This window comes from Jatropha curcas, chromosome 5 (genome assembly GCF_041381405.1).
Source record: "Jatropha curcas cultivar XTBG-Jc1 chromosome 5, XTBG_Jcur_1.0, whole genome shotgun sequence".
Lineage (NCBI taxonomy): Eukaryota > Viridiplantae > Streptophyta > Magnoliopsida > Malpighiales > Euphorbiaceae > Jatropha > Jatropha curcas.
The window spans coordinates 26,926,290-26,946,916 of NC_143155.1; the positions used below are offsets into that span (position 1 = coordinate 26,926,290).

General features: G+C 35.1%; 5 protein-coding genes across 11 annotated transcripts; 2 read left to right on the forward strand and 3 right to left on the reverse strand.

Moving 5' to 3' along the window:
• The first annotated feature begins 289 nt into the window (after positions 1–289).
• On the forward strand, positions 290–2,980 carry TBL6 (TRICHOME BIREFRINGENCE-LIKE 6). Its single transcript, XM_012227509.4, has 5 exons — positions 290–1,329; positions 1,496–1,688; positions 1,782–1,972; positions 2,284–2,442; positions 2,526–2,980. Exons 1-5 carry the CDS (start codon positions 506–508, stop codon positions 2,848–2,850), a joined length of 1,692 nt encoding a protein of 563 aa, XP_012082899.1. The 5' UTR covers positions 290–505; the 3' UTR covers positions 2,851–2,980.
• Positions 2,981–3,107: 127 nt separating this feature from the next.
• On the reverse strand, positions 3,108–10,894 carry SWN (SET domain-containing protein). 7 transcript variants are annotated; one of them, XM_012227512.4, is made up of 17 exons: positions 10,355–10,888; positions 9,814–9,915; positions 9,203–9,474; positions 8,802–8,963; positions 8,286–8,370; positions 7,990–8,139; positions 7,827–7,874; positions 7,674–7,745; positions 6,385–7,091; positions 5,253–5,403; positions 4,911–5,131; positions 4,590–4,691; positions 4,344–4,431; positions 4,197–4,244; positions 3,996–4,124; positions 3,715–3,792; positions 3,108–3,643 (listed from the first exon to the last, which is right to left on the reverse strand). In XM_012227512.4, the coding sequence occupies exons 1-17, from the start codon at positions 10,394–10,396 to the stop codon at positions 3,452–3,454; spliced, it is 2,649 nt and encodes an 882-aa protein (XP_012082902.1). In that variant the 5' UTR covers positions 10,397–10,888; the 3' UTR covers positions 3,108–3,451. The 7 variants fall into 7 exon arrangements, 6 of the variants coding, with proteins under 6 accessions (XP_012082902.1, XP_012082901.1, XP_020538359.1 ...); XM_012227511.4 differs by having other exon boundaries at positions 4,590–4,721; positions 10,355–10,877; XM_020682700.3 differs by lacking the exon at positions 9,203–9,474 and having other exon boundaries at positions 4,590–4,721; positions 8,802–8,968; positions 10,355–10,877.
• Positions 10,895–11,680: 786 nt separating this feature from the next.
• LOC105642629 (DELLA protein RGL1) lies at positions 11,681–13,768 on the reverse strand. The gene has a single exon (XM_020682682.3). It carries the CDS (start codon positions 13,503–13,505, stop codon positions 11,748–11,750), a length of 1,758 nt encoding a protein of 585 aa, XP_020538341.1. The 5' UTR covers positions 13,506–13,768; the 3' UTR covers positions 11,681–11,747.
• Positions 13,769–14,460: 692 nt separating this feature from the next.
• On the reverse strand, positions 14,461–15,461 carry LOC105643310 (uncharacterized). Its single transcript, XM_012228412.4, has one exon. The coding sequence runs from the start codon at positions 15,412–15,414 to the stop codon at positions 14,587–14,589; it is 828 nt and encodes a 275-aa protein (XP_012083802.1). The 5' UTR covers positions 15,415–15,461; the 3' UTR covers positions 14,461–14,586.
• A 2,486-nt stretch (positions 15,462–17,947) lies between these two features.
• LOC105642630 (uncharacterized) lies at positions 17,948–19,756 on the forward strand. Its single transcript, XM_012227515.4, has 3 exons — positions 17,948–18,527; positions 18,725–18,862; positions 19,018–19,756. The coding sequence occupies exons 1-3, from the start codon at positions 18,445–18,447 to the stop codon at positions 19,643–19,645; spliced, it is 849 nt and encodes a 282-aa protein (XP_012082905.1). The 5' UTR covers positions 17,948–18,444; the 3' UTR covers positions 19,646–19,756.
• Positions 19,757–20,627: the final 871 nt, after the last annotated feature.

A 20,627-nucleotide genomic window follows, 5' to 3' on the forward strand; every position in this document is an offset into this window, starting at 1 on the left:
ACCACTTACTTGTCATCGTGACATTAATGTTGTTTACCAAAACTGTTGGAAGTTTTACTACATTGTTAATTCATTTAAGAGCAATTTTGCTAATAAAAAGTACATTTTTTTTAACATAAATAAAAATCATTGTGTTGTTTGTTAGCTGAAAATTACTCCATGGGTTTGCTCTTCTTATTAATCAAACTGGAATTATTCTTTTTGGCCCTTTAATGAAAGAAAATGTAAAAAAGTTAGTGAAAGGTTGAAGGTAGGGACGTTTAGGGAATTTAACTGCCATACATTGTCTTTCCTATTACCTGAAGAATCATAGAACCTCAACCTGCTCCAACAATATTAGGTAGCATTCTCTGTTAATGTCTTTCAATTTTTTACCTTTTTTTTCTCTTCTTCACATGCCATGCCAAACCAAATCTCAACAAACTGTCTTTGACTTCCTTTTTTATGTTTTTCTGAAGTAAATTTCACATCTTAAACTGAACAGAGTAACTGAGAGCTCAGTTGGATGGAGAGGCAGAGAAGTTTTTCCTTCAAATCTACAAGATTCCTGGTCTTTTCTTTTACGCTCTCATCTTCTATAATCTTTCTTACAATTTTCACTGTCTGGCTATTCAAATCTAGCCCTTCGATTCTTCAAGAAGCACAATTTGAGTTCAATAGAAGCTCTTTTGTTGTGGGTCACAAAAACGTTTCTGTACAAACCTTTCCCGGCTTGGCTAGAAATTTCTCACCAAGTGGCTTGCAAAATTCAATTTTGATAGATACCCATTTCGCGATGCCTGAAAATACTTCTGGGTTTGCTAGCATTCCCATTGGAAGAGACAAAGACGAATATGAAAAGCTAAATGATGAAAGAGACAAAAATGGTGGAAATGGTAATTTTACTATTGTGCAAGAGAGTGCACCAATACCAGAAATTTCTTCCGGGAAAAGTGAAGTCATAAGTGGTGAAAAGATCGAAGAGAAGAAAATAGAAGCAATTTCAACAGGAAAAAGTAAAGTTTCAAGGAGTGCAAAGAGTGCAGAGCAGACTAAAGCAATTTCATTTGAAAATAGTAAAGCTACAAGTGAAGGAGATACTCGAGAAAAGAAGAACAGAAAGGGTTCAGTCGAGAGTATTGGTGTTTCAAGTAGAGGTAAGGTTAAACAGAGGAGTACAAGAGAATGCGACATTGCAAAAGGGAGGTGGGTCTATGATGAGCGCTATCCTCTATACATGAATAGTTCATGTCCTTTCATAGATGAAGGGTTTGATTGTGTAGGCAATGGGAGATTGGATAAAGATTATATGAAGTGGAGATGGCAACCTCAAGATTGTGACATCCCAAGGTATTCTACACTATCTTCTTTTTCCTTTTTTTTTATTTTTTTATTTTTTTATTTTTTTTTAAATACTAACTTTGCTGATCTATTTAGTTAGATATTGTAGTTTGATCTAGAGTTCAATATGGCTTTAAATAATTCTGGTCCTTCTTGGAATCGGATGCTTTATTAGGTTCAATGCAACCAGAATGTTGGATCTAATCAGAGGGAAAAGACTGGTTTTTGTTGGTGATTCAATTAACAGGAATCAATGGGAATCCATGCTTTGTATGTTAATGGCAGGTGTTAAGGATCCTAAGATGGTGTATGAGACCCATGGAAGGAAAATCACCAAGGAGAAAGGCAACTATAGTTTCAAATTTGTGGTAATGACTTTATTGTGCTAAAAACCAAGTTATTTTGCTGTGTTCTTTTTCAATTCTCATGTGCGTATCTGATTTTTGAAATTGGTTTTTCAGGATTACAAGTGTACTGTTGAGTACTATGTATCACATTTCTTGGTTCATGAGAGCAAAGCAAGAGTAGGGCAGAAGAGGGTGCAGACCTTGCGAATTGACGCCATTGATCATGGATCATCGAGATGGAGAGGAGCTGATATTCTGATCTTCAACACTGCCCATTGGTGGTCTCATTTCAAAACAAAAGCTGGGTCAGTGCCAATTTCCTTCTTCAACTATTAGGCTTTAGAACACAAGTGAATACACATCTAGTATGATTTTGCCCGGAGATTTTAACTGCACAGTTCTATTCTTTCTAACTTTCTATTGTTTCAAAAAACTAAATGGTATTGCTCACTTTTAAGACTAAAAAAACAATTGGAAGACCTTTGCTTATTCAAGCTGAAGAAGAAGCACTCATTCAAATGGGTAACTACAGCTGAGAAAAATAAAACTGCTTTGGAATGGAAAAATGAACTTTTATAGATAAAGCAGTTTTTAATATCTGCAACTATTGCAACAGGATCAACTATTACCAGGAAGGGAGCATAGTTCATCCCAAGCTCGATGTTTCCACAGCTTTCAGAAGAGCTTTAATGACTTGGGCATCATGGGTTGATAGACACATCAATCCAAGAAAGACTCAAGTTTTCTTTCGAAGTTCTGCACCTTCCCATTTCAGGTTTTAATCCTGCCAAACATAAATATTTCTTTAAGTTATAACTGCCAAATGGTCAATGTCTTGACCGTTATCCTATCATACAGGGGTGGGCAATGGAATTCAGGTGGACATTGTGAGGAAGCAAGGCAACCCTTAAATGACACTTCTCATATGGGCTTCTCTGAGAAGAATATGATCACAGAAGATATCATCAAGCACATGAGAACTCCAGTTACTTTGTTGAATATTACTAGTTTATCAGAATTTCGGATAGATGGTCATCCGTCCATGTACGGGAAAATATCTGCAAAGCGCAGAGGTTCAAATGGACAAGATTGCAGCCATTGGTGTCTTCCTGGCGTTCCTGATACATGGAATGAATTTTTGTATTTTCACTTGCAAAGCAAACAGGGAGGCAGTTTTCAATAACATTTGTTTACGTTTTTTATATTCTTTTGACCATTTTCCGCCTCTCAAATCTTGTAGGTGGCAATGTAAGTAAAATTCAATATGCTGTCGTCAAATGAAAAATTTTTTTCCCTCGCTTTCTTGTTTGTTATATTTAAAGGTGTAAGACTTAAAAATGAGATATTTACAGTGGCTCCAGCCTAGAGCTGCTTGCGACCAGTCTGGTATGAACTGAATAAACTTGCCAGAGAGAGAGAGTCAGCCAATAGCATACGAACTACAAAAGAATAATGCTTTTATAAGTTTACAAATTCCATTTATTACAATCAAGATCATAGATAGAGCAGCAATATTATTGATCCTATAACTGTTGCCAATTACAGGAAGCCTCTAGAGAAGGTTCATCATTATCGCCAATCATGATTTGTGTGATTTTATTTAACAATCAAAATATCTAAGAGAGAACTTATACATCTATATACAAGTAATTGTTGGCAGATCCGAGGTATAGTTTCTCATGAGTCACGCTCTATGTTCGTAGTAGTTTTGAACACGGATAAAAGGCGATTGCAGAATTAGAGCAATATTCTCTGTAACTGCATCAAACCACGCAAGCAACTCATCAATGGGATTGATGTTTCTTTGCTCTACATTGCGAGACTGTTGAATCATCTCTTTTGGAACTCTCGGCTTTCCGAGCCCAAGCAGGAGCCTGGTCTGGTCCATATCGATAATCATAGAACAACTCCTCACTAGCTTCAATATGTTCCTTGGCAAAGATTCCTACTCGATGATCTCCTGCCACCAGCATCACCTGAACAACGCAATAAATTAGCTTATTCAAGAAATGCTATATCAACGGCAAGATCTCCACAAGATTTATACCTTTGCATAGCAATTGGGGTTGGAGGAGTGGTTTGCAAATTTCAGCTTATCTCCTTTGCGGTAAGCATCAAGGACATACTGTAGAAGGAGGCATTTCGAAATTAAGCCATGAAGATGATGGCTATAAATATGTGTTTTTCAAGTTCATTTTTGGAGTAACTGTTTGACACTGATATAGAGGTCAATACCTCCACCAAGCAGCCAGCATCTAGTCGCCTACTAATGGACCAAATGGAAGTGCAGAAAACCAAAAGAAAGAAAGATTAGCAACTATTGCTTGCCTGATCATTCAAGTCAAAAAGGAACGATGAATTGGCACGATCATAAATTTTCCCTCGCTTATCTGCCTCTCGGTGGGAAATCAGTTCACCAGTATATTCTCCAAGATAATCATTTTTGCTGACAGGGTTCTGAAATCACCATATCCATGAACAAAACTAGTACGTGACTATTGAAGCAAAACACTATGTATACAATTCTACCTTTAAAAAGGCGCCCCATCCAGCAACATCAGACTTTGCCAAAAGGATCTGAAGAAGAAAAATATAAAGACAATTATAGCAGAACATATTTCGATCAAAATTATTCTCATAATATTAGTAATGGTAATATGAGAGTTCTGAACCCACTCTTTGCTGTTGTCTTAGAAGAAGCCTCATGTTCCCACATTGGCCATCTCCTCGTTTGGATGGTTCACCTAATGAACCATCACCACAACTGTAAAAATCACAAACATTTATGAAAAAATACAAAATACTAAAGAAGCTTTTAATGATGGCTGAAAAGTCAGCAATGTAAGCTGTCATCAAATGCCTGAAATACACAAACCCAAAAAAAAGGTTAATTATTGACAATAAGCATGTAGAATTCATTACCTAACCCAGCAATTCCGACAAACATCTGGATCACATTCACGTCCAGCAGCAAAACATGGACACTGTCGGCTTCTGCATTGACTCTTTGCACAGTGGCATCCCCTGAAACGATTTTTACAACTCTTTGAGCACCTGAAAAATTTATAGCCAACCGTTAACTAACTAAGCCTCTATTCACCACTTTATTGGCTGCAGGTTCCCGTTGCTAAATTTAATGAGAATACATAAGTTCCCCACAAGTGTGCAGGGAGCTATCAGCATGATCTATATGTTTATTTTATTCAGTGGTTGGTCACCTTATCAAGTGATACTTCAACATACCCACAATATTTTTCACAGCATGTTCCATTATGTAGACAAGGGCATAGCTTTCCACACATTGACTGGCATCCGCATGGTGTATACTGTTTACAGGACTGGCTTTTTCCATCGGCAATTCTTTTCCACATTGATGGATGTCCAGCAGACTTCCAAGAATATTTAAGTTTCCGTGTCCTGCCTCTCCTGCGAAGTAACCGTGATCTTGTTGGCATCTCCAGCTCCTACAAGAAATGGAAGGTAATCAGAAAGAAGGCTGCAAATGCAGAACTGCATGTATGGCTAATAAAAGCAGAGCCTCTTAAGAGACAATAAAAACCTTGTAATCTATATTATGATACATACTGTGTAATCTGTATCAGTCTTTCCATTATCGTCAAAAATTGAACTTGGTGCAACAGATCTATGAGGCATTGTTGCTCCACTCTCACACATGTATTTTGACACTTCTATACAACTCTTCAACCCAGAAAGTAAATTTCTAGCAATAAGGCAACTGCAGAGCACAAACTTGTACATTAATTGATAGTGTAATGAATAGCAATATAATCTGTATAAGTTAGTCTGTTACTGCATTAGAACTTTGCACTGCATGCATCCAAATTTTAACAATTTTTATCTGAAAGTTACAAAACTCTAATTAGCTTTGGTCAAACGGGGATTTAAAGAGACAACTATCCTCCAACCCCTCCCCACACCCCCAAGGTGCAGAAACACCTAGAAAAAGCTTTAAAAAAGAAAAAAAAAATAAGAAAAAAGAAAAACTCTTAACTGGGTCAGTTTTGAAATATTTGAAATATTTGAAATAAAATTTAATCATACTCATCTGGCCACTATTCCTCAACTTCTTTCTACTTCATTTCTCAAGAGTGGAAATGTCAAGTAAATCAGGATACAGACAGGGAGATGCAAACGCAATTCATCCTATATATGCTTCTGACCTATATCATTTTAAATTCTACTGATTTTAAAAAGAAAAATCTGTGTTAAACATTTTCTCTTCCAGCACAAACGCCATGATCACCTAAGGAGAGATCTTTTAAGGTTTTGCATACCCTAAATCGCGTAGCGCCAGTGAATATATTATGATTGGTGTTAGAGGTTGAACTTTTTCAGGTAGGTAAGAATTAAGACAGTACCACACACATGCTTTCAAGTTATTGAATTCAGTAACATTCCACAGCTACTTGTAAATTTTAACACATGATTATTCCAGTAATCAACAGACAAAATAAAACAATTCATTGCAATTTATCGAGCAGAAATGACATCATATCAAAAAAACAACCGAGCAGCAACACATGAAGTCTGTGTTACACCCATATGCCCAGCAACTGAAACACTTGATTGCATGGCAGTTCTCCAGGCTATGAGTACAAAGCTCGTTCAGTGCTAACAAGGCAGATACTTTAAAGGCCTAAGTTGCCACTATTTGCATGCATTTAGTAATGGTAATCTATACTGGAAAACCCCATACCTGTTTTTCCCAAATATCTCTATTCCCTTCAAATATAGTTCTTTCTCAATAGGTTTCCACTCACACCTGCTTGAAGCAGCCTTTAGTTGTCTTTCTGTTGAGGATGACAGATTTGATTCAGGCAATTCAGTGATATCATCGACTTTATCTCGACTTGCCACCTCGGTGCCAGAACAAGAAAGTTCTTTTGGTGAATGTTCGTTGGGATGACTCCTTGTGCCTTTGGGAGTCAACTGAAGCTCACTTTTAACAGTTGTACTTTCCGTACCAGCTATGTTATCATGAGTTGAGATATCTTCAACATCCTCGGTAACTACATCCGAAGTCAATAATTTCTTCTGCTTCTTACCAGAAGAATCATGGAGATCATCAGGAATCTCAGTGGAGTCACCAACGGTTACATTTGTATCACGTGATACTTTGCGCTTTCTCATATGTTCTTGATTGTGCATCACAGTGGCAGGAATATCCAAATCTGAAGCTTCAGAAGCAAGTTTTGAGAGATATATAGTTCCTGGAGCAACAGATATCTCTTTCTCTGAAAACAGTATATCATCTTGGGCCAGATCTGTGGCACCATCAGCATCATGAGGTGCTTCAAAATTTGAGGCGAGAGCAGTGTTTTTTTCCCCTTCTAAGTTAGTATTTTTCGTCTGATGCAAGCCATTGGTAACTGAACCCTCTGGCAAGTCTTTGACAACTCTAAGCTGCAAGGCTTTGGCATAAATATTAGATTCTCAATTTGGATGAAGCAATTGCAGCTTTTGGAGGAATGTACATAGAAGCAGATGCCATGGAAGTGGCATACTAGAAGTCAATAGAGTTAAATCATTCACCAAATACATAAAATCCCTGAATGCTACAAATATATCTGATCATATTAACTGAACATACATAGAACATAAATGTGCACACAAAAATTGAAAAGAAATAATCAATTACAAGCACAAGTGGGTGCATCTCATGTAAAAGATTAATACTTGGGAGAAAAGTTAGCCTCAAGAACAACATAAGACCATACTATGTAAAAAGAAGAAAAAAGGTAGAGAATAAAGCAGCGTATAAAAAATTCATCATTCTTATTCCATGATTTTCCATGTACAGTAATTTAAAACATATTTACAACATGTCATCTAATCTGCTAGTTTTCTTTTGATTACCAAGGTCCAATATCTAACTAATCAAAAATATGAAATTTGTTTAGATAGATAATATGGATAGGAAAAACAAAAAGAAATCAAAGCAAAAACAAATGTCAGCTAAAAGATTAGATAAAAAAAAAAAAATACCCGAAGGCAACATTGATCACTGCAAGGTTTTCTGTCATCCTCATATTCAGACCAGTAAGGAAGTTTTTCACTCTGTCAACCAAAGCCTTCTATTAGATGAAAAAAAAAATTGACATAATAAGTGGAAAATATATAATGAGTATTTCTACTTACATGATTGATCAATGTTTGAGAACAACCATGTAGGCGACAGTCAAATAGCTGTTTGATAGACATAAGCAGATAAACATTAATTTTAAAGTAATTCAAAGATGATTTCATACCCATGATTTTTATTAACAACTAATGCAGAGCAAGAAATGATAAGACTAAATACCAAACAACGACGACAAAATAGGTTGTCAAAAGAATCTAAAGCAGCAGTTAGGCTTTTATCCAGAGATATGCCCCTATTAGACATGGAATCCCCAGAATCTTTCTCATTTTGTTCCTCATCAAATTTTTCCTTGAGCATGCTACATCTCTCCTGCAGAGCTCAAACATAATACATCATCAGCAGTCAGCACAGGAAGGACATTTTGAATGAAGAAAAAGAGCTAGGAAACAACGAATAATGAAAATTAATTTAAAGTTCAAACAGAATAAAAATGTCAAGAATCTCATTTGAAATACCTGGATTTCTGATGTGGAGACTCCAGTGAATTGGCTAACAATGTCTAGCACTTCTTCAGCCAATCCATGTTCCTGAAAAACCATCCTGCAAAATTCAAAACATACGCCATGAAATACTTGAAAATGTGCCAGGAAAAAGCATGATTGACAGTCATATTTTTGCTTTAAACCTAAATTTTGTAAGAGCCCGGAATTAAGAAGCGGTAAATTCATACATATTTTGAGTTATATATGATGAGTAAATCTAACAACACTATTAGCTTTATAGCTTCTTAAAATCTTGTTCCTCAATTTGATCTTCCTTGTAATTGATAAATTCTCTTGAGGGGAGGAAATGACATTTTGTACCATATCACAGCTTAAGCCTCTCTAGCTAATTTAAGAATGAAAAAAATGGAGAAAAAGAAAGGTTAACAGAAAATGCAATTCGATGCAATAAAGCATACTATGCTCATCAGAACTATGTTTTCCTTTTTTTTTTTTTTTCCCTAGACTAGGTATGCCATCTAAATTTACCATAGAATGCGGTCTTCACCCTCAGAAAAGTCATGTTTCTCTTCCTCAGGTTCTGCAGTGTCTTCCTCACTGTCACTACAAATGAGTGCTTCACTGCCATGTTGATCATAGTATATGCGTCTCCTCCCAACTACTGACTGGTCTTCAGCCATTCTCTGATTTCTGTGCTGTGTAAGGAATAATTAAGATAAAACAGCAAAACTAGTTCTTCAAATGAAGCGAGATGAGAAAAGAAACATAGGTCACAAAAAGCTTTTCATTATATGCCAACATGAAGATAAATTTCTTCAAGATTAAATTGGATTTTTTGTAATAGATCAAATGACACTTGACTTGCATGTACAATCACCTATTCAGTTAAAAGTTGAGATGACGAAGAGGAACATCCATGATAGTCATACCTATCCAAAAATATCCAGGTAGTATATGGAGGTATCTTCTCAATGAATGGAAGCTTTGTGCTTGTTAAGGGTATAACTTCATGACCATTAATATAATCTTTATCCCCTGAACCTTGAGCAAAGCCACTATACTTGCAAAGAGGGGTTCCCATTCTTGAAAAATTAATGCTACCAACTCCAGCATGCCCCATACATAAAGCGGTCTTCCTTGAAGCTGACATAATTTGAGAAACATCACTTTCTAATTTCCTCCTGTTCTTTTCAACTTTTTCCTACGCAATATTTAAGCATCAGTTTCTCATTTACTGCATCTTTTCATTCATACATCAATCACCACCGACTCTAAATTCTTAACACTTCATTCCAATTTAACTATGAACACTCTGCACTGTCTAGACTCTCTTGTATATCTAACAATATGCCCAAAGGCAAAAATTCACATTTCATACAATTTCATGTCATCAACAAAAAGAAGCTTTAAGCAAACTGAGCAGTATAACTTTGGCAAAATGCTTTAAGCAAGCTTAATAGGACATGGATATGATCTGTCTAAGCACAATGCTAGCAAAGTCCAAAGAGCATAACCACAAATCAAAATCATATGATCTTACTTTTATTGAAACAATTCTCTCCGCCTGAATTTTCCTTTTCAGCTGATTCAGCTTATATGACAGGTTTCCAATACCCTGATTTGACTGTTCTCCTTGAAATTTCTGCAAATGTATAACAGAATCAATAAAGATTAATAACATATACTAATATATCTAACCAAGAAAATAACAAGACATAAAAGAATGTGATCAAGCAGTTCTTCATGGTTTTTTAATCATATAGAATAATTAGAAAAAAAAATAACTAATTAAATTAGATTTCCCTGTAATATATCAGCAACCAAACAGGGTATGCAACCAATTCACAATATTATTTTTAAGTCATCAATGAAAATTACATATTTCAAACGCTTAGAAACACAGTTAGACTCAGAAATTAAACTAATCTCCATTGGTATTGAGATAAGAACAGCGAATTACTGTTAATTATGATCCTAAGTATATCACTGAACCAAACAAAAAAAAAATGGCAATAAAGGATAACGAAAAATTGTCCAGGTACAAAGGAAAGCTATATTGAAAGATATAGAAAGGAACTAACTCTGAGTTTAGAGGCAGAGGAGTCGCTTGATTTCGACACCATAGCAACTGTGCTCTGCTGCGCACTGCTACTCGATCGAGAAAAGAGAGACACGACGGAAGGATTAACGATTCGGGCACTGGATTAACACGTGTATGTGGATGACGGGGCCTATAATATGTGAAATTGGGTTCGGCCCAACCAGACCGAACCTTGGAGTTTGATGGGCGGGTGTTGGAGGCTTTTGTTTAATTTTCATCATTTAAACCTAGGGTCGATTGAACCACCGTTACCTTGGCCAAACGGTTCTGCACCGTAAGCTTGACAGTAACGCGAAGTCCCTTGGCTATCTCCTTTGGCAATGTTTTCAATGTTCGTTTTGGGGAAAGACCCAGGGCCCGATTTTCAGAGCAAGATATTTTGGGTATTTCTGTAATTTTCCGTTGCACAGTGAAATTTTCCCTCTTCATTTGCTCATTTTCTCTCCGGTTTGGAGAGAATCCAGTTAGGTGGTCCCGGAAGGAAAATAAAGACCAAATTCCTTCGTTCGAAATTTTCTCTCCTTGCCCAAACAGGAGAAAGTTAGTTATCTTTGATATTTTCCATCCACATTTTCTTTCCTCCCTTAAAATCCACTCTTCCCAAACAGAGGGTGAAAGATAATACTCCCGTATAACTGGTATACGAGCCATTTATACACTAATCAATTTATGAATGAATGGATTGGACTCACACTCGATCTACGCAAATCAATCCTCTATGAATATTATTTAAAAAATTATTGTACTTTTTAATGAAAAGATACCCTTATTTATTTCCCAAATTGTGTTATGGAATTGAGTTAACGTACAAGTTAGTGTTTTCTTCTCAATTATTATCTCTATTTAATAATATTTCTCATATTTGAGAAAATAATTTATTTCAAAATATTTGTCACATATGTAGTTTCAACGAGTAATAAATCTTTTTTTTTTCCATATTTACCTTTTATATATAACCAATAATTATTACTTCAATTTAATGGTTTTTTAGAAAATTAATATTAAATTAAAGATAATATAATCAAGTTACTCAATAATTTATTGTAACTTAAACAAGCTTAATGGTTTTCTTAAAGATGTAAAATTCTAAATGTGAAAAATATTATGAAACAAAAATAGTATATTTTTTCTCAAATAAATATTCTGTTTTCTTTAATATCAAGAAGAGAGTAGATGCCTTATGGTAATTTTTTAGTAATAATTGATTTCATTACTTTTATGGTTGACATGGCATTTAAAAAGGCTACATTTCAGAGATTAAGGGAATATCTTAATGATCCCATTTCAAAAAATGGAAGGCCTTTTATTCAGTTCAACAGAGACTCGAAATTATCTCAAAAGCACAAAAGAGTTAATAAAATACAGGCTTAGATTCAGAATCTATAATTTGCAAAGAACCTCCCTAGTCTCTCTCTAGAGAACTTCCAAGCTGAAAGGGAATGCAATGGCGTTCCCTTCCACCCAAGAATTAAACACTTCCCATTTTTATCAAGAGTACATGAACTCCCACAAGGGTATTGCTTAAGAACCAAACTAGCTTGGTACAGAGATGACTCACTAAATCCTATTTCTACCATTTTAAATCTTGTAAAAAATGCTCTCCAAACTTCAATCTTCACGTTTCTAGTCAATCTTTCGTTGTCATCCAATGCTAAAGTTTCTCTGATCCCTTTAGAGAATAATGCTTCGATTGCTGATTTATGCTCAAGGTTCTGATCCATGCAGGTTTCCAGGCAATCAAAATATGCGCTATAGAAGAACAATGCTTCAATGAACCGGTTCACGAATATAGGCGAATTGTGATTTGCTTCGACTTCAGCAACAATCATCATTGATGGATTAAGATTTTTGATCACTCTCATTAAATTTTCCAAGCAATCGGGGTTTGGGATAAACGATCTTAGAAACGAATTAGAAACGACAACAAGGGATTCATCGGCTGCGATTTCAAATAGCTCTTCCTTGATGTCGTTCATGGTTGTTACATTAACTAACTTGAATGTGAAAGGCAAGTTCATAGATTTGGCAAAACTTTCTAACCTCCCACCAGTGGCTTCTGTATTCTTCTGGTTGCTTGCTAAGCACACAGCAGTTACTTTGAGATGTTCAAGTGGGCGCTGTTCACGCTCTGCCAGAGCTTGCATCATAGCCGTCCATTGAACGCCACTTCTGATTTCAAGGTCAATCAGATGGAGTTTCCTTGCTGATCCCATGTTTTCGAGGATAGCTTGGATTGATGTGAGCTGTGTGATTTGATTAATAGGAACTTTTTGATGAACACTAAGGCAAGCAAGGTTGGTACTAATTAACCCATCACATTTAGCACTTCTCTTCTTTGGTGTGAACCTTCCGGTCGCCTTGTCAATCCTTTCTCGAAGAGCTTCTGCGAAGCAATACACAACTCTCTGGACTGGATTAGCTCGCTCAGATGAAATCCATTCACAGCGTGAAAGCAATCGGCTTGCGCGATCAAACTGTTGGTAACCTACTTTCTCAGCAGAAGCAAGAAGAAGATGAGCCAGTTCAACATCCCTAGATTCTTCTTCAGACAGGCCAGAGAGAGCATAGCCAAAAGGGTGCATAAGCATAGAGAAATCATCATTTCTTTGATCAGAGAATTGTATATACCTTGCTCCAGCTACTCTCATAATCTCCTCGGTCGATAATTTTTTTCGAGCCTCTACAATAGTTTCGCTGCTTACATTGCTGAATTGGTTCTGATTCTGGTTCTGGTTCAATTTCTTGATACCACTTCCATAATTGTTGAGAAGCTCCAGAGATGAGGATAGAGCAAATGGATGACCGGATTTGGCAATATTCTCAGACTTCTTTACTTCCTGCATCTGTTGCGCTGGTACAGGGAAACAAGAATCAAAATATTCATCCAATGTCAAACAATTTGATTTTGGAGGCAGCGTTGGCGGCGGCGGCGGCTGCTGATCTTTAAAGAAATGTAAACCTTTATCCTGATAAGCACCATATTCAGTACATAAAGGATAAACCTGCCCCAATTCTTCCATTGAAAACAAAGGGTCTTGCTTTTCTTTCATCCTATAATCTTCGAAGGGACTACAATCACCTTGGATTCCGCTGAAGTCGAATGGAGAGAAAGAGAACAAAGCATTTGCCATCTCAGAAAAAGAAGCTGATCAATCGGCAAATTCACACACAAGTGAATAAACGCAGGTAGAAATTGCTCTAGTTTCTTGGTTCATCACATTAGATCATAGATAAATCCGAACAATATGAGAAAAAAAATTATACATGGCAAGGATTGTGACAGTGATGGTGACATTTCAAATTAAGTTAAATAATCATCAAGGCCTGCTTGGATTAAGCAGAATTCAGAATAGAATAATATTTTCTGGTGTCATTTTTGTTGAATCCAGGGCTAAACTCCAAATGAATATGATATCAAAATTAGTAATTACAACTGTTATTTTTTATAAATTTAAACTAAAGTTCAGCCAAACAAGATTGGACAAATTAAACTTAACTGAAGAAAACAAAGATGAACCAAAAAGTAAAATAGAATACATGGGTTTGAGACATCTGTTTTATGGGGATGCCGTGCCTGGCCAGATACTTTTCATCCATGATCAAGCTGTATTAAAAATCGAATTACGAGGAATGTTATCAAGATTTAGATCAAGTTCGATTATTCAGTTAGATCAAGTTTGATTATTTTATTGAAAATTAAATTTATTGAAAATATAGAATTTTTATACTAACTAAAATTGAAATTTTCTTTCTTTAAAGTATTTTCTGTGATATTTTAACAATCTAATGTAGGGTTAACCAAAAGAAGTTTCACAAATTTTTAAATTATATGTGCACATTTACATCTCTTTATAATTTGGCAATAAGTAGATATCTGTCATGCAAATAATATGGATCGTTCCCTTCCAAAATAAATTTCTGAGATTATGATTGACTAAACAACTAAAAAGTGACAACTGATAATAAGGTTATAAAATTGATACAATATTTTTGGTACAATTTTAATTACAATAAATATAAAAATATAGTTCAGTGATAAGTGCATATATGATCTGATAATGGATTTAGATTTAAATCTTGTTCGGATGCTAAAAAAAACAAAAGAAAATGTTTAATTACAATGAGAAAAGTAGTACAGTGCATTTATCGCAATAAAGAAAAGAATTTTTTTTTTTTTTTTTTTTTTTACGGTGAAAAGAGTCCATTCAGATGTCAGACCTTGTCTACAATTTCACAAGGCTCATTAGAATTCCTTCTAGCCCTTGTACAAAGCAAAATCATAAAAATCCACATTAACCCTTTTACAATTCTTATCATGCCAATTGTTACAGTAACATAATAAAGCCACCAACCAAGAAAGTCGCCCACAGCAATTCCCACCGATATCTCTCTTTTTGACTCAGCCACAATAACCAACGATTCAACCTCATCTCTCAACCTCCACCACCACAACCCACCAAAACTCATCGCCACAGCCACCCTCTGAACCCACTTCTCTTCTTTAGCCACCCCGAAAATAGTATCATCCACCACCGGTTTTACCACCATTCTACACCAATAAAGCATAGTCTCATGCAAACCCAAGAAAAATATAACCCTACTTAATAAAGTATGTATCCCTGTATCAAAACTGTAACCATCAATTCCGGCAGTTATGGTTCCTTCAATACCTAACCCTACACATACCTGTAATGTGCATAGTAAAATCCATGCAGTGTATAAACGTGGACGGTGAAATTCACCTGATGACTCGGTTAAAATGGTAATTTTACCCGTCAAGGCATGAAGAAGCGTCACAATGCTAAATATTGAAACAAGAAAATACAGAATTGCTGGATTGCCGTATAGAAAAAGAGAGAAGATAAAAAAATTATTCAAAGGTGGTTGTGTAGGTTCAGATCCAACGAGGCTTAATAAATAACTGTAACAAGAGAGTCTTGCAAGAAGAAGAAAGGAAAGAGGAAGTAAAATGCTGAGGAGGGTTATGGTGCAGATTGCAAAGAGCTCTTTAGCTTTGTTCTGCCAATTCTGCCAACCCATTTTATGTTTCTTGAAGCAAAATTAATTTGATTACAAGATAAGAGACAGGAAATGAAGCCTATATAACTATGGCTGTCTGGCAATGGAATATAATTATAAAGTGGTTGTCACGTCCATTGATCAAGTTAGTTGACACTTAGACATGGTCTTAAGTATTCGGCTCATGCATTTTTATTGTTAATCAATTGTTTTCTTAACAACTTGATAATTAATTACTAATACTTAATCCATCTCCTGGTGGAAAATGCGCAGTTTAATTAATAAATTGAGCTGATCGATCAATACTTTAAAACAAAGGAAAATTCGCAAAATCAATGTCAAAGGTATATATATAACAAGCAGTAGGTTTGCCTTGATTTTGAACAGAATTTAAAACTTGGAAATACGTTGCTGAGAGGAAGTGATGTCAACTAGCTATTTACAATTATAAAAAAAAAAAAAATGAAATAATTTCAAAGATGTCTTATCTATTACAGAGTCAACAGATTATTTTCCCTATTAATTATTGATGGATCGAGATACATTATCTATTTTTAATTTTCCGTCATTCTCTTATGATATTCTTTCCTTTTTAAAAAAAAAAATTATTGGAACTTGGCCTGTTTCGTGCAATCTATACGCTTTTGTTTGCTGGAAATTTGCCTGTTTTTCTCTCTCTCTCTCTCTCTATTTATAATATGTATATATAATGGAGACAAGAATGCATTGGATGAACTAGTCAAAAACTCCAATATAAACCCACGCTCAACGTTAAAAAAATACAAGAAAAACATTTTTAATTTTTAATTTTTATGGTTCTTTTTAGGAGATGAAAGCCACAAGAAAAAACAAACTACAAAAAAAAAAAAAAACAGACCGTAATAATGCTCATAAACTATAACAAAGCATTCCGTTCCGTTGTTTATGTTTATGTCTGAGAAACTGTGATTTGTGGTCTCAATCTGATATATACATTTTTTTTTTTACTTACAAATGCTACAATGTGATAAATTATATAATTTACAAAACGCCAGAATCGAATTTAGGAAAATCTGATGCAAAAGCTCCATTAAATGTAGAAAAAAACAAGGTAAAAATAATAATAAGAAGGAGTACTGTAGGGTTGAGAATAACTTGAGCTTTGAGTTTGTCAAAGAAAGAAGTTACTAATCCTAATCTATCCCTTTCAGTTACAGTTAGGTTGGGCCAAATTGGCAAGGGTCCCACAATACTCCTTACAGCTTATTATTTACTTGCTGTTGAGGCTGTATTTTATTCTATGAACTACGATGAAGGTGCAAGTCAACATCGTAACCAACTATACATAGAGATAGCACAGCCGCTGATTGATTAGAAATCCATTTTCATAAGAGGAGCTGCAGGACGACCACGTTTGTGCTCCTAGTCAAATGCATTTTTTACGTTTGGGTACTTGGAGAGGCCAGAATCTTTAAGGCCCATTATAGATCCATCATAAGATTTAAATGGGCCCTCGTCTAAATATGGCTAAACTATAAAATTTTATAAAATTTCAACATAAACATTTCGAAATTTGTAAGCAATTTCAATTAATGGAAAATTTATATTTTATAAAAGTACCTTCTATTTTGATTGTTGGAGACGAAGCATTCTTCATTTTTTAATTATATATATAGATAAATATTAATATATGGATAAATATATATTAAATGATTGTAAGAATCGCGTGACTATTATAAACGGCTTTGTATGTTTTCATTATCCATAAAAAAGTGAAGTTGTTTAGTAAAAGCTGATACTAAAAACCGGACAGTTCATTGTTGGTTGGTTCCGACAGATACGAAGAGCTTTACTTAATATATGAATCAAATACAACTGAAAATAATAAGAAATAAATTACAGTATTAAATAAAATAAATAATTAAAATTATTTTTTAAAATATAGTAACAGTTTATCTTTCAAAAAATTGATATTTAGAGTGCTCATACTTAGCTTTTAAGTGGTACCGGCCAACTTAACCACCACACCAACAAACATTTCCAATACCAATAAATGTCAATGTCTATCTGAGAGTGAAACTCATTGGCCTTTTTGGAAATTTGTCTAGTATTTGTTATATCCATCTCTGCGTCACTCGTGACAAAAAGTAAAACACTAATGTCTATCAATCTAGGACTTTCCGTATAACTTCAAAGTAGCAGTTATTAGTTTACTTAACCTATATAGGTATTAGATAACAGCAAGTTCTTCTTCTTCTTCTTCTTCTTCTTCTTTTTTTTCTTTTTTTTTTTTTTCAGTATTGGAAGAGAGCTTTCGAACTTGTACAGAAAGCTCTTCTCTGCATTAGTGAAATACTAAAATTTATTAAATATAGGGTGAAATCAACCACCTTTGATTATATGATATCAGCTGTATCTTTAAACCCTTCGATTTGAAGACATAAGCTTATATCTAACAAGAGCAATGACATGGTCTTCCCACCAAATCCAACGAGAAAAAGAAACTCATTTTACCATTATATGCTTGGAAGTTGCCATATGTGTGTCAGCACTCACACAAATATAAAAGTATGAACATAAATATATATACTCACACTCATAATAATATCCACATGGCAAGCTCTAAAATGAGTAAAGGAGTGTGGGCTATGCGAATTGGGAAGGCTTTGCTCCAGCCAACCAAATGAATGGGGATTTTTTTTTTCAGATATGGAAATAAGAAATATCTCTAGACATTTATTTTGCAACTGTAAGGGTGGGTTTTATTTTATTGCAAGGTGGGTTGCTGATATATGCTCATTATGTTTGTTCTTGTATATTGCCTAATATTTAATGAGTGAAAAGAAAAGAAGGAAAGCAACTTGAGGGCTTGTTTGTCTTCTATTGCCTAACTGCTTTTTTCTCCTTTTCTTTCTCTTTCTCTCTCATAATCAATGAGAGCATATCTTGATCCTATTGTTACCCTTTACACTACTTCTCCAAGTTAAAATCTTCATAACGATCCTCTCTGTCTAATCTAAAGCTTTTTGGCTCAAGATAGTAAAGAAGCAGCTATAGCAGCAAAAAGTAGTCATGGACGGTTCTTCTGGTACTTCTTTAGAACTAGACTCAAAAGTTTCAGAACCCAAATCAGAAACTCAGGCATCAAAAAGAAGGTGGGTGGGTTTCATTACTACACTCCTTTCCCTTTCTAATTAATTCATTTATTCTCTAATATAATTTCTTTTTAGAAAGTGGTGCAATGTGAAAAGATATATAATTTATTTTTCTGGGCTTTTTCTTTTGTATCCAAATTTATCCGATACCTAAGAATGATCTGTTTTTCTTTTCTTTCTTCGCATGGCTGCTGTAGGAAGGTGGTTGAGAAGACTGTTGTTAAAGTAAAGATAGGAGCAAATGCTGGGAAATTAAAGAATGAAGGGCCACCTTCTGATTTTTGGTCATGGAGGAAATATGGGCAAAAACCTATCAAAGGATCTCCTTATCCAAGGTTTCTTTATTTCTTCTTAATGATAATCTTTCTTTTCCATAAAGAATTACTTATTTCCGCAGCTTTTCTTATATTTAAAGCTAATTTACGATTTTTAGCCCCTAAATTTCACCAAAAATTAACATAAACCCACTTTGTGATTGGTTTCTATGTAGGGGGTATTACAGGTGCAGCACATCAAAAGGCTGTTCAGCCAAGAAACAAGTTGAAAGATGCAGAACAGATGCTTCAGTTCTGATAATCACTTATACCTCTACACATAACCATCCAGGTCCTGACCTTCATGCTACCAACCTAATTAACCAGCAAGAACAACCAAAAGAGTCCCAAAACCAAAAACAACCCAGTACTACTAAAGATCATAGTCCAACAACTACAGAAGAAGAAGAAGAAGATGAAGAAGAGGAGAATCAGAATCAACCCATTGTGGAAAATGAAATTATTCATAAAAATGACAATATCGAAGATGGTAATGATTTTCATTACTTGCAATCATCTCCACTAAGTTGTACACAAGATATGATGATTAGCCAAGAAGACCCATTTATCGAAAAAAAACCAGATGCAGAGCAAACTCATGAAAATGACACACTGGGTATTCTCTTGGATGAAGAACCTATAGTCTCTTCTTGCCCAACATTGATGACATTTTCAACACCAAGTAAATCAGAAGAAAATGACTTCTTTGATGAACTAGAAGAGCTACCCACATATTCAGCTTTCACTAGCTTCTTCATGAGGAGCAATTTTTACGATGAAAGGATTCCTGTTGTCCCTTCTTGATCTTGGTGTTTTGGGGGCCTGCAGTTGCAGGTTCTTGAAAAATGTACTTAAAGAACAGAAATGTTAATATTTATGATAAGATTAAATATATTTGGCCACTACTAGTAGTAATTAAGTGTTTGTTCCTTTTTTTTCTTATTTATTTTCAGTACAAAATAGCTAAAAAGGTTGCACCAACAGAGGTAGTGGATAGATGTATGATCATGTGATCTCCCTTGTTGGGCTTCTTGAGATTGAGACTGAAATGAAAGAGAAGATAGGAGACATTGGAGGGGGCCTCTTTTGGTGGTTGTATTGTATTCTTTTTTTAAATGTGTAATTAAAGAAATGCACGAGGTTCACGAGTGAGTGCTCAAAGATCTTTTAGGGGATAAGGCTCTCTTTTACTTTGGATGAGTGGTTGATTTGGTGGAAGAGAGATGTTTGTCCTTTTTGGATGTTTTGAAGTTTTGATTGAGGAATTTGGGTTCAGGTATAGGTACAAGTATCACTCTTCTAAAAGGTGGTGTTGGTTGTTGGCTTTGTATAGAGTAGTGTACAGTTAGAGATTCTGTGTTGTTGAAAATGCCAAGCCAACAAGTATCCCTTTTTGAGTGGGAATGTATTGGCCTTAGGTCAGGTCAGGTCTGGTCTGGTCTCCAAAAAACACCCAAAAACCCTTGATTTTGTCATATTTTATCTCAGGCGTGCGTGCAACTCACTTACCAAGAAAAGCCGACAACTCATCTCATCATGCAATGAAGATCAAGAAAAGCCAACAAGTCAGCTCATGCAACGAGGGTGTATCTAATGTTGTACTTGTGACACAGAAAAAAATCAAAAAAGAAAGAAAAAGATATGAATGGAATAACATCAAAGTACATTTTGTCCTATATACGAGACAATAAAATTGAGAGATCAAGTCATCAATGAGCTTCCATCTTAGCTCAAACCTAACTTTAGATCACAATCCATATGCCCATTTTTCAACTTCACTGATCTT